Source organism: Aedes aegypti, chromosome 3 (assembly GCF_002204515.2).
Source record: "Aedes aegypti strain LVP_AGWG chromosome 3, AaegL5.0 Primary Assembly, whole genome shotgun sequence".
NCBI lineage: Eukaryota > Metazoa > Arthropoda > Insecta > Diptera > Culicidae > Aedes > Aedes aegypti.
The window spans coordinates 149,580,724-149,597,987 of NC_035109.1; the positions used below are offsets into that span (position 1 = coordinate 149,580,724).

The 17,264-nt window shown below is 35.1% G+C and overlaps 1 protein-coding gene across 2 annotated transcripts; it reads left to right on the top strand.

The window, feature by feature from the left end:
- Positions 1–2,252: 2,252 nt before the first annotated feature.
- On the top strand, positions 2,253–16,828 carry LOC5567607. 2 transcript variants are annotated; one of them, XM_021849160.1, is made up of 6 exons: positions 2,253–2,739; positions 15,595–15,763; positions 15,825–15,971; positions 16,029–16,160; positions 16,225–16,313; positions 16,422–16,828. In XM_021849160.1, exons 1-6 carry the CDS (start codon positions 2,348–2,350, stop codon positions 16,750–16,752), a joined length of 1,260 nt encoding a protein of 419 aa, XP_021704852.1. In that variant the 5' UTR covers positions 2,253–2,347; the 3' UTR covers positions 16,753–16,828. The 2 variants fall into 2 exon arrangements, with proteins under 2 accessions (XP_021704852.1, XP_021704851.1); XM_021849159.1 differs by having other exon boundaries at positions 2,254–2,739; positions 16,225–16,310; positions 16,419–16,828.
- The last annotated feature ends 436 nt before the right edge of the window (positions 16,829–17,264 follow it).

Sequence of the window (17,264 nt, forward strand, 5' to 3'; positions counted from 1 at the left end):
CAAACTCTAGTTGAATTAAATGGTATAGTACTAAATTCGGTTTTTCATCTACTTATACGATCAAAGTTTCAACCGGGGTTGGTTACCCGATCTTCCCTAAGGTTGCTCGTACTTCGGCCAGTACCGTGAGGAGGTAGGGACCAGTGATGACAAAACTGTAATCTTCTTCTTCCCAACGTTTTTTCAAACCCGAATGCGAAATGACTCGAGCACAGTGGTGACACGATTTTTCCGGTTTTCGGGGTTTTGCATTTTTGCTCGATAAATGCAGCATGAAATTGAACTTGTTTATATGTATCGAAACGGAATGGTTGTGCTCTTGCTGTTAGCGCTAATAGATTTCAATTAGTTAAACAAACAAGCAAAATATTAGCGATTGAATTATTTAATATTTTTTTCAATCATTCACCTCGAGATGGCTGCCCGAAAACGATCATAGTGGAGGTACAAAAACATTCAAGCAGTGTGTGAACCATTGGCAGCGCAATGTCTGATGGTATTGATGCTGCTGCTGCTTTGTGTTTTGGTTGACTGGCAGAATCGATGAACTGTGGTAAATTGTGGTCACAGTTCCCAAGGGTTCATTCAAATATTACGTAACGCAAAATTTGCCAATTTTGGACCCCCTCCCTCCCCCACGTAACAGCTTTTGTATGGAAATTTTTAAATTTTTGTATGAACCGTAACACTATGTCAGACCCCCTCCCTCCCCCTGTTGCGTTACGTAATATTTGAACAATCCCCAAGCCTGTGCCAAACAACTGAAGCCAGGAAAACAAGTACAAAGGTGAGTCTTAGTGGATATGTATCGAAATTTTCTAACAAATGTAATTTTAGTGCTAAGAAATATCTCTAAAACAAAAAAACGGAATATTTCATTTCAGGGTGAAATTGATCACATGTCAATGCGATTATTGTTAGTATCCAACTCTACATAATAAGTTTGAGCTCCTCGACTCCAAATATGCTTTCTAAATTCTTAACAATGCAAATTGAATATCAATAATTACGCGGAAATACCTAAATGTATGCAATTTCCTAAGGAATTTCTGCATTTCTTATAGAAATACAGATCGGACTCGATTATCCGGTGACTCGATTATCCGAAATTTGTTTTTTTTTTAAATTCTTGTTTTTTAGTTTTAATGAATAAATTTGAGATAATTTGGTATTGCAATATAAAATATGAATGATTTGGCTGTTTTGGACGTAGGTAGGAAGAGGGGGGGTTTAAAAAAGGGGTTTTTAGTGTATGCTAATCAAAAAAAAAATCTTCAAAAGACCCCTAATGTTTCTAGCAATAATTTCTTGCTACGTCACTGCATCATATAAATAAAATAACGGAAAAAGATAATATTTAAGATCTTTTATCGCAGATTTTAATTTTTCTTTTAGTGATTCGATTATCTGGAGGATTTAGGGTTTTAAGATTTTCCTCCAGACTTGTAGAAATTTTTCCATGTCACACGGTCGTTGAACAAAGTCTTGCTTTTTCTAAAGCTTCAATGTTATTTAAATCACATTTGTTGAAGTAAACTCAATAATATTCTTGAGAAAGCCCTTTGATCATGAAGTCACAGGTCCAAACAAGGATCGAAAAGGGATCAAACGATATAAAAAGAAGCACTGGAATATACTGTTTTTGTAGCACTGAGAATATCTAGAAATCAATGAAAGCTGAATTTAGTTCTATACCATTTAATTCCACTAGAGTTTGTATCCCTTGACAGATACGCGCATCTTGATCTAAACTGTGGCCTTTCTTAGCCGAGTGATTATAGTTCGCGGCTACAAAGCAAAGCCATGCTGAAGGTGGCTGGGTCCGATTTCCGGTCGGTCCAGGATCTTTTCGTAATTAAAATTTTCTTGACTTCCTTGGGCATAGAGTATCATCTATCCGGCCACACGACATACGAATGCGAAAATGGCAACTTTGGCAAAGAGTTCTTAGTTGACTGTGGAAGTGCTCATGGAACAGTTGAGAAGCAGGCTCTGATCCAGTGAGGACGTAATGTTAAGAAGAAGAAGAAAACCTCAACTGTAAGGCCGTCTTTATACAATACAAACTCTAGCAGAATTAAATGGTATAGTACTAAATTCGGATTTCATTGCTTTAGCGCATATTTCCAATTTCATTCTACAGACATACCTATGTAGCATTTGAATTCCACATAACTTTTCAATTACGTTAAATGCAAAACGCCACTCAGTGCCGAGCAATTTTATCAACAGTCCCACCCTAGGCATACACAGAAACACTCATCAACGGTGCCAATATCTGCGCCAGTCTTATCCTACGCGTAGCTCAGTCCAACACGTCGCACGACACGTCTCCCTGTCGGTTACAATGAACACAGATTGTGAAATTACGCCTATCACTAAACCGGTGGACTGGAGAAGCGCCGACTTCTTCCGAGATGTTGTTTCCAGTGATTTGCAGATTTCGCCAAATGATTTCACAATGTTGGATATGCGTGTGGCAAATGCAACCGAAAAAACTGCCGGCTATATGTCGCTCATGCACCGAGTCACCCTGCAAGTTCAAGTGCACGACAATGGCGCAAATGAGTCGCAGACCAAACAGGTGAATTACATTGTGAAGGAGAAGTCGGAGAAGGTTTTCGGCGGGGAGGTGGTCGACATGATGAGAGCGTTCCCAAAGGAAATGGACGTCTATTCGACGTTGTTGCCGGCATTCGAGGAGCTATGGAAGGATGAAAATGTGCAGTTTGGACCACGGTAGGGAGGAATACGATTGCATACTGGACCAGGAACAGATTTTAGCCAGATGACAGCGCTATAGAATTGATTGCGCCTCTTTAGATCTCAGTTATGTATAGACCAATTTAATTGAAATTTTCACAGCACCTCGGGCAGAATTTGAGTTTGAACATATTTAAGAATATTTTTCACATTCACGAGATCAAAACTAATAATGATTTGACTGAAAGAAATTATTGATGAAAAACTATAAACCATTTACCTGAAAATATGAGGACCTACACGAGAAACACAAGTAAACGTGTTCATCTTGACTAAATGTACAACTTTGCTGAACGCAATTCTATGCAATTTATTTATTTTTCTTTTAAGTTAGGGGTCATGCACAAATTTCGTCACGTTCCGAGGGGGGAGGGGGTCAAGCCAAGCGTGACAAGCCTTACAAAAACTTCGGAGGACTCATACAAAAAACGTGACAAAGGGGGAGAGGGGGTTTCAAAAAAGTTGAAATTTAGATTCTATGACATTTCCCGGAAAACCATTTCCCGGAATGCCGTTTCCCGGAAAACATTTCCCGGAATGACAAATTTCCCGGAAACCCTTTTCCCGGAAATCCATTTCCCGGAATGAGACTTCCCGGAATGTACTGAAAATAAACTTTTGCGGAACCTGAAAATTCATAGCGATAAATCAGCAGCTATTCAGCAAGACCGTAGCTATGTATAGCAGGTTTCAATCCCGCCGGTCGAGGGTTTTTAGGATTGGAAAATTCTTCTACTTTTGAGGGCATAGTCAATTGCTGAAGAATATTCTCAGTTAATAACCGAGCCGAGAAGCAGTTGAAACGTCATGCCAGAAAGAAAAACAAGAAGATGATACCAATTGAAACACTATCAGATCATAAAGTTCAAGCTAGTGTCTAATTCCAAAGGTGCGGAAGGAGTTAGAAGAAGCGTCACAAGCCTTATAAAAATAACAAGAAGACAGTTGGTCCAATATGTTCAAATTGTGCGTGACATAATTTTTGTATAATCCAGGATTGCAAAAAGTCATGGAATTCACGACACAGTAGCCATGCAGAGCAAATCGCAGTCAGCGAAGCCAGTGAAATTCAGCCTATCGGTGCTGTAGGCAAAATGCCTGCCTAGAATATAGTAAAACACCCGTTGCTAAAGGCAACCCAAAACTACTGTATAAAAATATCATATTTTCCGGAGCATTTCCCGCATTTACAGCCTTCGATGACATTAATGATTTAGGAAATTCATGCACTCAAAATGGGCTACTTGATGAGATTCACGTTTTCAAACTACTGTAGTAAGAAGAGCTACGTGAGTTTCGCGACATTCAAGCCCACTACTATTACAATTCCCAGCCCTGATATAATCCAATTACTCAATAGAATAACATTAGTTTGAAAGAAGGGAAAATTTCTTATGTGTAATATAAGCCAAAAATGTTTCTGTCAATATGATTCAGAAGAACGGCAAATTTTCAAATGATTTTCCGATGAAAATGGCAGTAGCTATAACTGAATTATATGTTGTTTTATTTATCAGTTTGAACATTATTGATTGTTCAAATAGCATACCTCGAAAAAACAGCCTATGTAAGGAAGAAGGGCAATTGTCCAATGAAAATGTAGACAGTGGGGACAATAATAATTAAACCAGAATAACACAAAAATGGACCGGGCACAAAAATAGTATAGAGGCTTAAGATGTCTTGAGATTAAGTAGATGAAAAAAACGAATTTAGTACTATACCATTTAATTCCACTAGGGTTTGTATCCTTTGAAGACGGCCTTACAGGTGAGGTCGAAATACGCGTATTTGTCAAAGGATACAAACTCTGGTGGAATTAAATGGTATAGTACTAAATTCGATTTTTTCATCTACTTATAGGTATTCTACTAAACAGCTCGAAGATTTATTATTACCTTGTCTTGAGATTATTAAGTCTTAAAGTAAGTCTATAGCTTGAAACCTTTATAAGGGAAATGAAATCCAGATAATTGGTGATAGGTTGGTTGGTTTGACTTTATTAACGAGATTTTTAGCTCTGGGCTAGTTCATCTCGGGACCAACGGCTTTACTTCCCTTCCGAAGGAAGTCGTCACTGAAATTTTTAGTGACTATCTCGGGGATGGGATTCGATCCCAGGTCCTCGGCGTGAGAGGCGAGTGTTCTAACCACTACACCAGGTCCGTCCCCATAATTGGTGATATATTAAAAGACTTATCAAGCTTGTAATTAGATAGTCTGAAAAAAACCTAACTTTTAAAAATTTCGATCCATTAGAAAAAAAAACTAAAAATATGGTAGATAGCAACATGATTATATATTATTTCGAATTATTTCAAAATTTGCAAATGTTTTTTAATGGCTTTCGAAGGAATATGTTTAATTATTATGCTCCTAAATTAACCGGTAAAACTGGTTTTCAAATTAGAATTTCAAATATATAGACAAAAAATAAAATCACGTTGCCTGTTGCTAAATTCTAAATTTTAAAATAGTTTTATTCAACATAAAAAATGAGGATGCAATTAAGCATTGAAATATCAATGAAATATTACCGCCATGCGGGGTGACATTGGGCTTAGGGGTGACTAAAATCATTCTTTTCTATGCATTTCGTGGCTGGTATGAACGTCGAAAAGCTAATCCATGACAATTAAGTGGCTCTTTACAGAGTATTCTTTAGGTTTGTCACATTGTTTTCATGGTTCAGATATGACTTTGCTTTAAAGAATGGTATAGAACCGGAAATTTCTTATTTTATTTACCATTGAGTAGCTTTTCGAGAAATGGGTTATTCCGGGAAATGGTTTTCCGGGAAACGGGTCATTCCGGGAAATGTCTTTCCGGGAAATGGGGTATCCGGGAAATGATTTCTGGGAAACGTCTTTCCGGGAAATGGTATAGAACCGAAATTTAGCATCCCTTATGTCAATTATTAAATCGATTCTATGACATTTCCCGGAAAACCATTTCCCGGAATGACCCATTTCCCGGAAACCCATTTCCCGGAATGCCACTTCCCGGAATGCACCAATAATAAACTTTCGCAGATTTTGTTTAGCGATAGAACTGCCAGAACTGAACGGCTTACAAGAACCCTACACGAAGCGAACTGGACTATCAAAATTCAAACCTATTTTTCTTATGCAAGAGCGCAAGGTCTTTGACTCGATTTTTTGTTCTCATATCTTGTTTGACAAAGCAAATGTGTGAATTTCAATCCGATTTCTCATGGCGACTTTTCATAAAGGGTTTGTATGTATTTCAATTCCATTTGCCTGTGTGTAATATTAAAATTTTGTAAAGATCAACGCGGACCACAGATAATTGACGTGGATTCCAATCCCGCCTATCGAGAATCTTTTCGGGTTGGCAAATTCTTCTATTTTCGAGGATATAGAATTTCTTTGTCAATTGGCGAAAAATATTATCAGTTGATTACTGTGGGAGAACTAATATGCACATGGAATCGATAAGCAGACTTTGTCCCAGTTAGAACATCATGTCAGAAAAAAAAGAAGAAGATGATATTAATTAAAAACCCACATAACAGGATAAAGTTCATGCTAATATCTCATTCCAAAGGTGGAGAAAGAGTTGTGGGAAGCATCACAAACCTTACTAAATTGACAAGGGGGGGTTTGATCAAATATGTCTAGTTTTAGCGTGAAATAATTTGTGTATAAATCAATGACTCAACAGAATAACCTAAGTTTGAAAGAAGGGAAAATTTATGATGTTCAATATTAGCAGCCTTCTCGCCAAACATTTTTCTGTCGGTATATTTCGGAAGAACGACAATTGTTCAAAAAAAGGGTGATTATCTATGCCAATGGCAGTAGCTATAATTGGATGTTGATGTATTTGTTTATCAGTCTGAGCATTGCCATTTGTTTTCATGACACAACTTAAAAGAACAGCCTATGTATGAAAGAAGGGTTCCGAGTCATTTGGCCGAATGCCGTTTGGCCGAACGCCATTTGGACGAAAGGGTCATTTGGACGAATGCCGTTTGGCCGAAATTGAAAACAATAATGAACTACAGTTAGCATACATTTGTAATGAATTTCAAAGAACAATTTATTCCGAAAGAAGCATAAATCATCATTGATATACAGCTCTTTAGTGTTAGTTCAAGGAATAGTCAATGTAAGCAATATTTCTCTTCTCTGCTAGCACTAATAGCTAACAGCATAGGTTTTCGCATTGAGTTTGTAGTCAGTTTTTGACTGTTACTAAAACGGTTTACGACTTATTCGTCTTTCGGTAGCATCGATTTGCTTCAATCCTTCTGATAATACTTAGTAAACTAAATTATTTCTAGCAACCACAAGTTTAGCTTCTTCTTTTCACAACGGAGAAACAGTTAACGTAAGTGTTCAGCGAGTCGTTTGGTATAATTTTTATTAGGACTATAAACTTATCATAAGCCTTAGTTCTATTAACTATGAAAATTATTCAAATATGAAAGAACAGCCTATGATCAAAAGAAGGAAAAAGCTCTTATGAAAATTTAAGCTATTGTAATGCAAACAATTATTATATCAGTATAACTTTAAATGATTTAAAGAAGGGAAAATTCCCATTTAAAATATAAGCTAAATCATCGCCAATAGTAATGAAACCAGTACAAGTTGAAAGAATAGCCTATGTTTAAAAGAAGGGAAAAATTCTTATGAAACTATCAAAAACTATGCAAACCCGAGCACACCGTTGGTAGCCCAGAGACGAACCAACCATAAACTTAGAGTCTTGACGCGAGTTCACAACTTCGTCCTGAATGAACGGATAGTTTTTTGTATTCTCTTGGAGCTCATATATAGCGATCCACCATATCATATAACTGGTTGATCAGGGCAACACTTATAAATCCTACACATAAGCGTTGAAAATATTAAATGTTTTTTTTTTGTTCTTTATTCGGCCAAACGGCATTCGACTAAACGACCCATTCGGCCAAATGGCTAGACAGCGAAAGAAAGACAATTGTCCAATGAAAATATAAATAGTATGGAAAATAATAACTCTACCAGAACAACACGAAAATAGATCGGCCGAAAAGTTCTTTGCAGACTGTAGATAGTACCATAGTAGAGGTTTAAAATGACATGAGATTATTCATTCATTGATTATTGACCTATAGTAAGTCTACAGTTGTAAGGGATTTGAGATCTAGAAAATTTTGTCTTTATGATATATACATAGACTAAACTAAGATTACACTGGATTGTTTGGAAAAAAAATCCTACCCATAAAAATCCTCGATCTAATAAAACATCTAGCCCAAACCTTAACCGCCCTTACTTACTGAAAAAAAAAGGTGAATAGATTTCATTGACGGTCATTATTTTAGTGATACTTGAATATCTTTCCTGGAAATGGGGTATTCCGGGAAATGGGTCATTCCGGGAAATGTCTTTCCGGGAAATGGTATAGAACCATTAAATCTTCTGCCTGTGCGAAAGAAAGGTTACGGGTTAAGTTGACCCCAAATTTAAAAGACAATTTACACCGTATTCAACTTAAGGCTGTACAGACTAAACAATCACGAACATTAGGCAGCGGACAACACGAAACACCCAGTGGCCGAGTGATGAATTTTTCGTTTGACGAAAAGTTCCCACCGACTGGAGCGGGAATCAAACCCACGCTTCGCGGCGCAATACGCCTGAATGACTGACGCCGGTAACCGCACGGCCACTATAAATCAAGATAACTTCGCAAAATTTGAAATATTTGCGATTTTTCTGCAGTTTTGAAAAAAAAATACCAAAAATATATGTATGCTTGGTTAATTCGATATTCTAGCACTACGAGGTGCTAGTGATCATTGAAATTTCAAAACATTTATATCTGTCGATGCAGTGAAATAGTTGGTGTTCTCGGTAGAGTTATTTCGTTTGCTTGCCCGTAATTTCGTAATGCCGGATTCTGGAGAAACGACATATATACCGTAAATTCGGGTGAAATTGTGCATAGTATCTCACGATTCTATATTTTACCAATGCAGCATCAATATCAATGTAATCCGAAGTAAATGACCTTTGCTTAACTTATTTATTGCCGAATTGTGTGTTGAGCACCAAGAGTCTGAACATGGTGTCAGCCTGAAAGTTTGTGAGGATGCTAACAATATATCTCCAAAACGTATATTATCATCAAAATTCGTACAAAATTGCTCATTTTGTTGAAATAATTTAATTTTTGTTTGATGTTAGGAAATTCCCCACTTCTTCTTCTACTTGGCAATAACGTCCTCACTGGGACAGAGCCTGCTTCTCAGCTTAGTGTTCTTATGAGCACTTCTACAGATATTACTGAGAGCTTTCTTTGCCAATGTTGCCATTTTCGCATTTGTATATCGTGTGGCAGGTACAATGATACTCTATGCCCAGGGAAGTCAAAGAAATTTTCATTACGAAAAGATCCTGGGCCGACCGGGAATCGAACCCAGACACCTTCAGCAAAAATTCATAAATATTGTTCTGCTGAGAATTTAGTAATTGTATTCGAATTTAGGAAGCTAAATTAAGTACCATGCCCACAGTTACGGATCATTTTGGCGTTCAACATCGGATAACTTGTTAGAAACAAAAACGTTGACGCAAAACATATTTTTGCCAGGTCATACTATTTGTCTTCTACCATTTGTAATGTAAGCACAACATTCAACCACCGAATAATGATTTTTAGGCAATAGCACTAAGGATAAAACTCATAAAACATCAAGCTATGTAAATTTCATTTTTAGCAGACACAAATGGGTGAATAACTTGGTGAGGAGCAAAAACAGTTCATGTTTTAGTAACTGAAATACAGTATCAACAACAAAATCTCCAAAAGCATAAATCTTGAGCAGCAACCTATTTAGAAATGAAATATGCTTCCAAACAAGCACTATTATCATGGTTGAATGGTCATAGCAGGGTGTTTCAAAAGTGTAAACTAACTGAAAAGCACCTTTAGGTTAAATTTATTGATCCATTCCTAATTTCTTTCTTAACTGTCCATAAAAGGACATTTCCCCTTGTTTCCAGCTCCAACACTGCTATTTTACTGCAAACACATTGTTAACTTTCATCAAATCATACGATACAAATGCATTGAGTTGGCAATCTCTTAATTTTGCGCACTGATCCGTAATATGTCACAATTTAATCCATAATATGAAAATTGATTCACAAAATGGTTTTCAGAAACTGATAGAATTTTTAATTTTTATGCATTCCTAAGTAAATATTACACTCAAAATAGTTTACTAACCGAAGTTCCAGTTTAAAACGATTCAATTCGTGCTTTTTTATTGAAATTTTATGTTTTCTATGTTGTTTTATTGAATTTTATAGGTTCGACTCAACACTATTTGATCCCTAACTGTGCGGTCATGGTAAGTAAAGTTGTTTTCAAAACTAACAATTATCGCATTGACAAGTGATCAATTTCACCCCAAAATAAGATCCTCCGATATTTTTTTTAGTGATGAATTTTAGCATTTTAAACACATTTGTCAAAAACTATTTGTATATGAGCCAATGATGTTCAAGTCGTATTTGCTTTACAGCAATGAGATGATTGACATTATCAACATCATAAAAAACAGATAAGAAAAACCGTGAAAACGATCAATTTCACCCGATATCACGGTACCCGATAATGACAACAGTAAAACTTTTTCGAAAGTACCAGTCTTCAAGATTGAATTAAAAATCTTGAGACAAATGGTTGGAAATATTTCCTTAGTAACATTTCTGAAGACAACAAACATTGGTGGGGAACGGGGGTAGGTCTACATATAAAAATACATGCGGTGAATAGATATTTATTCAATGAGCAACATTTCCAAAGTAATCATTCTTCCAAACTTTCAGTAAATTGAAATATGAAACGTCATAATTAATATATTGGCTCTATATAGTAACATTTTCTGAGCGGGAGCCATCATGCGTAAAAATTCCCAACTAATCAATGTGCACTATAGAATCCGTTCCTCTTTGTGAAATCTTCATCGAAGAAAACATAATTTTATTTATAACTGTTTCTGACATAAACGTTGTTACAAAAATTTTTCAGTGCTCTGAATTATACTATACTGCCCATAATTGCATATTTGTAACATTCGACAAAAGTAAGCATTGAGTAAATGGGATACCAAGTTTGCATTTTATTGCAGTATGGGAGGGAACTGATATTTAAAAAAAATACTAAGAATTCAAAAGTGCTTATTGGAGGCTGACATTTTGTACAACTCATATTGCTTATAGGGTGAATAGTCAGAAAATATTTCTGATAGAAATTTCGCTGCCACTGCATTACGAGGCTCATGTATATTCTCAATGTGACTGTTATGCGGTTACAATTGCTAATGTGACAAAACAACTTGGTATTTTTTTTTTTCGAATTTCCTAGAACACAGATTTTAGTAAGTTGATCGAAAGTATTTGTCATTTGATGACTCTCCCCGGTATTAACTCGAAATTGTCAAAAATGTCGAATGTGACTGTTATGCAGTTATGAGCAGTATACTTCATCTTCCAAAAGTCAAAGTTTGCCAGTCTTGTGGCATGATGCTTAAAAATGACAAAAGCATCTATTCTTTTTTATCCCTATTAACAAGTTTTCAACCATACGCTAGTTTATCAAGGGACGACTGCTTTACTTCCTTTCCGATCCCAGGTCCTGGGCATGAAAGATTTGTTTTTTAACCACTACTTCAGGTCTATCCCACACATCTATTCTATTTATTTGAAAAAATAAAGGAGGAGACATATCGAAGAAAACCCTTAAATTTTCAAAAGCATAAACCCAACTAACATTCACTCATTCAACAAACACCATTATGGCAATTTTATTCAGCATCATGTTTAATAACATTTTAATAATTTTTGTGAGCAACCTTTGTTCAGGCGTTGTTCACACAAATTTGGAGAAACTTTAAAGCATGTCGTTGAATTCTAACTTTATTTTTCAGCTTTTTAAACATTTTACGTTCAGCTTTTAAACGACTGGTCAAAAAATAATTAAAACAAAAAAAAAAATTCTAGGCGCTTCAAATGTAGTGTACACATTTATCATGATATAACAACTATATTTAAAAATCGTCTGGATACTGGATTCGAATTTGCCATCTGCGCCAACCTAGAATTGATGAATAAATCGTCCAGTGCAAAAGATAAACCTCTCATAGCTGAATATTGATCATGTTGGAGCTTTTATTCGACATTGTCTAATCAACACATGGTACCCTAATCAACAACTGAACAAGCATATTATTCAGCTGCTGTTTAGTGCTGATCCAAGCTGAGTTCAGTGGGCTATTTTCAGCGTACAGTAAGAAAATTTATGTCAATGATGGTCAAAAATAATGTTTATTTACACAAAGTGAAATCAGTCTGAAATGATTAAGGTGAATATGCATCGAAGCCAAGCCTCAAATTTTCAAGAGCTCAAATCTAGAGAACCAGACAGCGCAGCGTTTTAAACTGAAAACCTAATCGATTGGTCACACACTGGTGGTGACCAATCGATTAAGTTTTCAGCTTGAACGGATGTTTAGTTCTTTAGATTTGTGTTATTGAAAATTTGAAGTTTGGCTTCGATGCATCTTCATATTAATCTAATTTCATAATAAGTTTTAGTTTGTTCAAAACTTCAATTTCAATGATTCATTTACTTAAAATGAAATTCATTTATTTTATAAATTATATTTGTATTAATTAAATATATTATTGATTTGTACTTTTAATAAACCTATTATGCATCAAAGAAATAGTCCTCTGTATGAATATATTTAAATCATATAAAGTTTTTTTTTTTTTTTTTTTTTTTTTTTTTTTTTTTTTTTTTTTTTTTTTTTTTTTTTTTTTTTTATTAACGTGAATTTTAACACATATGGCTAGTTCTTCACTAATCATATGAAGTGTTCTGAGGACTATGCGTCTGAATAAAAATATGTTCGAATATCTTGACGCGTGTGATTTTTTTTCAGATATGGTAAAATAAATCATTTTTCTTAGATCGCACTATTCAATTGTGAAGAAATGTCATTTCAAATGTAGCTCGCTATAGAAATTTATTCAATCAATTCTGTCAAAGATATTTCCGCTTTTCTTGTACGGAACAACATCTCGAGCAGGTAAAAAAAAACTTAGCAATAGCAAATTAGAATATGGATAGCTAAAAGTGATATTAACTTGATAGATATATAATATATAGATATATAATAAGATCTGGAAATGATATCTAAAATTAAAGAACAAACCAAATTTTGATGTTGTCTTCAGATCTTTTATGTCAATCAAGCCAATATCACGCTTTGTTCGTCAGTACTTCGCTCCTACTAGGAATCCTTAGCTCAAATGTTTGTTTTTGTTTTTCAAAATAATCCTACATTTCCAGACCATGTTTATTTTCTGAACAGCTATTTCAAAAGTTTTAAGAAAGCATAAGTTATAAGCTTTGAAATGCATTCGGAACTCAACACAAATTTGGGATATTTAGTCCATTTTATGAAATTAAGCTATATTGTGATCGATTTTACAAGGCTTATTTATTGCTGAACAATGTGTTTGTTAATCGTCATTTTGGCATCTATTGAATCAACTGTTCTTATAATATCCCGACCAGAACCACATAACAAGATTATAACACATTCCTATCAGCAGCAGTTAAAAATAACAGAAATTGATAAAATGTTGTTATCAACATGGCTTTGTTCTCAACTTGTTTTATTTTTAGTAACACATTTATAACAACATTTGTCATATTTTTGACATCGCATTTATAAGTTTGTTGCCAATAACATCCGATGTCATAAACAATAACAAAGTTTACAATAATTTTGTTATTTTGTAACATCCTTGCAACACATTCTGTAATAATTTTGATATAACTGTAACAGGATTTGTTATATTTTAGTATAATTTGGTGCAAATTTTGTTAGAATTTTTGTTATTTTAACTACTAACGGTACATGTTTTATAACAACCGGTGATATAAAAAAATCATATCAGGGGAACACATTCTGTTATAATCTTGTTTCTTCCGTCTGGTCGGGATACTGAAGCTGAATTAGGATTTTATAAGATACTTATTCAGCTCTTATTCATGCTTATGTTTAACATGTGGAAATAGCTGAAGTGCGACGCAAGCAAAACGTTAGTTCGTCTTCTGTATATCTTTTTATACATATACACTTATTTAGTGGAATATTGGCTTTTTAATTGGGGGAAACATGTCTTGCTCAATTAGTAAAACAATCTGGACTAGTCGAATAAGAATCTTTGGAAACGTTTAATAAGTGGCGATTCAACTTTCATTCATTATAATGCATAACGTAGAACATTGACTTAAATGTGTGTTAAAAAAGCACCTTCTCAGCTCTTTATAGAGCAAAATTTTTATTTAGCTGTCATTACCATTATTGAACAATAATTAAACATGCATGCTTGTTTATGGCTCTGAATTGTTAGTTGGGTAATTTACGTCAAAAAGTCGAAAATTTTACGTCAACAAATAATCGAAAATTTTACCATACCAAAGTAAGATACCAATAAAATATACAATACTGTCCATAAATAAATATGCAACAATGTTCCACAAAATGAACCAACAAATAAATATCTCATTCAAAATATCTACAAGCACATATTCCACTAAAATTTCAAAATAAACGCATAATACACCTATGCTCTATAATTATACCTGTTCTTCTTCTTTCTGGCATTACGTCCCCAGTGGGACAGAGCCTGCTTCTCAGCTGAGTGTCTCATGAGCACTTCCACAGTTATTAACTGAGAGCTTACTATGTCAATGACCATTTTTGCATGTGTATATCGTGTGGCAGGTACGAAGATACTCTATTCCCTGAGAAGTCGAGAAAATTTCCAGTGAGCATGTAAAATTGAGCATTTCAAGCATGTTCTTTTTAGTTTAAAAAAAAATCCGCTAGTTGCTGCTAGTGAGTAAATAAAATTAAGCTTTTCAAGCTAGTTATATCTTCTGATCCAGATAAGATAGAGAATTCGAGTTTAGAATTCCAATGATTTAGAGCTGAATCGCTAGGAAATGAAGTGAATCAGAACTGAATCACTGGAATATGAAGTGAACCAGACCCTAGACTCTTGAATATGATGTGAGTCAGACATGAATCTACCGAAAAGCTAAACATTACATATAATTTGCAATTGGATTAGATGGACAAATTGATGTGAAGATTTGCGAAAAAGTTACACGTCTTCTCAGTGAGAATCGAACTCACGACTCCCTGATCTCTAGTTGGGGCGCGTTACCACTACGCCATGAGAGGACTCATGAACGCAGAAGTTAACCTGAATTCGATTTCAGCTCAATAATCACGTGGTCCTTTTTCGCAAAGTGCAATGCTTGCTTAAAAAATCACTCTTCTCAGTTCTTCTAGTTTTCTGAACAAACAAATATTGTCCAACCTTTTGTAAATAACATTATAGCTGTCTGTTAAAATCTGTGATTATAATTCTGACACTTGTTTGCAATATTTAAGCGAAAAAAGTAATTAATAAATATTTCTATTTTTTGGAAATCTTTTTGTTGGTCACTGAAAGCATTAATGCAATCAACGACTTTAGAATTGAGAGAAAAAAAGTTATAACAAACACATTATTAAATAGTACATTTTCAGTTTTTCAGGATAGACTAAGTACACCTCTTAGTATTCTTTTACAGAGTTGACAAAATGCACCCTTTCCAGTGAGAGCAAATATTTAAATACTCTTACTCTGACAAATGCACTCCTTTGATCTGGCTAAATTCGAATTCTGCCCGGTGTGGATTGAAAACCGGAGATCAAATGAATAATGTTCAAATAAATTTCAGTGTGTTCAAAGTCACGTCGGACCCGTTCACCGTGATTGTCATGGAAGATTTAAAACTGACCGGCTATCAAATGAAAGAATGCAACGCTGGATTGAGCCAGCAGGATTGCGAAAATGTGTTGGAAAAGTTAGCCAAATTCCATGCTGCTTCCGTGGTTTACTATGAACAGGTTTGAATGAATTTGCTATTCCATCGCATTAAAATTATCTTGAGGTTCTTCATGTCCCTAGAATGGTTCCTACCCTGACGACTTCAAAGAGGGAATGTTTTCTGATGGTCTGACAGCTGAATTCGAACAGTATTATGTTCCTTTGTTCGATTCGTATCTACAAGCATTGGAGGAGCTCGGATACCCTGCCGAAATCATCGAATCTCTAGTAAGTAAATTATCAAATGAATACATTTCGATAATTGATTACATGGTTTGATCACAGAAACCAATGAGAGGAAAAGTCTACTCAAAAACCAGCAAACTTTTCAAATTGGATCCAACGAAGTTCAACGTACTAAACCATGGTGATGTTTGGGTAAACAACATTCAATTCAGCCATCGCGATCTTCTTTTAGTGAGTTGCCCTAGCTGAAAACAAGTTTAAACATAGCTCAACCAATGAATCTCACTGATTTCAGCTCGACTATCAGATATCCTTCTACGGTTCACCCTCGTTCGATTTGTTATACTTCATAGTCAATTCAGCATCGCTTGCCGTAAGGACGGACCCGAGCAACACACATGTTATAATTGTGTATTATTAACTTATATGTGACTAATTTTGGTCATATATCAGTTGATAATACACAATTATAACATGTGTGTTGCTGGGGGAGAAGTTCGATCACTTGATCGATCACTACCATCAGCACCTGGTGGAAGGGATGCAAAGGCTACATGCCAAAACACCAATCCCAACACGACGAGAGCTTCACGAAGATATTCAGGCTCACGGATTACTGGTTTGCGTGTTATCCATGGAAGCCCTGGCGATGATGTTGGCGATGCCCGACTTAGAGTTGAAGATGGATTTGCTGGGCTCTATGGATCAGGATGGAGTAGAGTACCGAAAACAGCTTTTTACCAACGTTCGGTTTGTAAAAACTATTGAAAAGCTCATGCCTTTCATGTGGGAGAAAGGGTTTCTGGTAGACAAGAAAGAATAAAATATACTATTTGAATCACATAAGTAAACATAGATGTTCTTCAAAGGCTACACAATAAATGATTGCAACAGTTAAACGTGAAGATCATTACTATCGTTACACTCATATAAATTAAACATCATAGTTGTTTGTCAAAAGGCTTTTTTTTATAAAATTTTAAAAGCTTCCAGCAATTGCTAGTCCATTATCGTGATCAACTTGAATATCTCAGGTTTTTCTGATCCAATTGTATAACAGTTCCAAAGAAAAGACCACCAAAATAGAGCAAGTTTCATCCGTTTCCACCGCAGTTTGATCTAAATTCCATGTCAAATACATTTCTCATTAATTTAACATTATTCCTGATGGTGAAGCAAACCAAAAACATTTTTGCTACATGTTTTGGTGTACATTCATATTTTTTTTGTATTTCGTATTCTGATGTGAATTCATGATCTTAACCTCCAAAGTTAGATATCTTGTATATTCAAGATGAAAATTCATTGGACGATAGGAATGATTTGCTTTCCTAC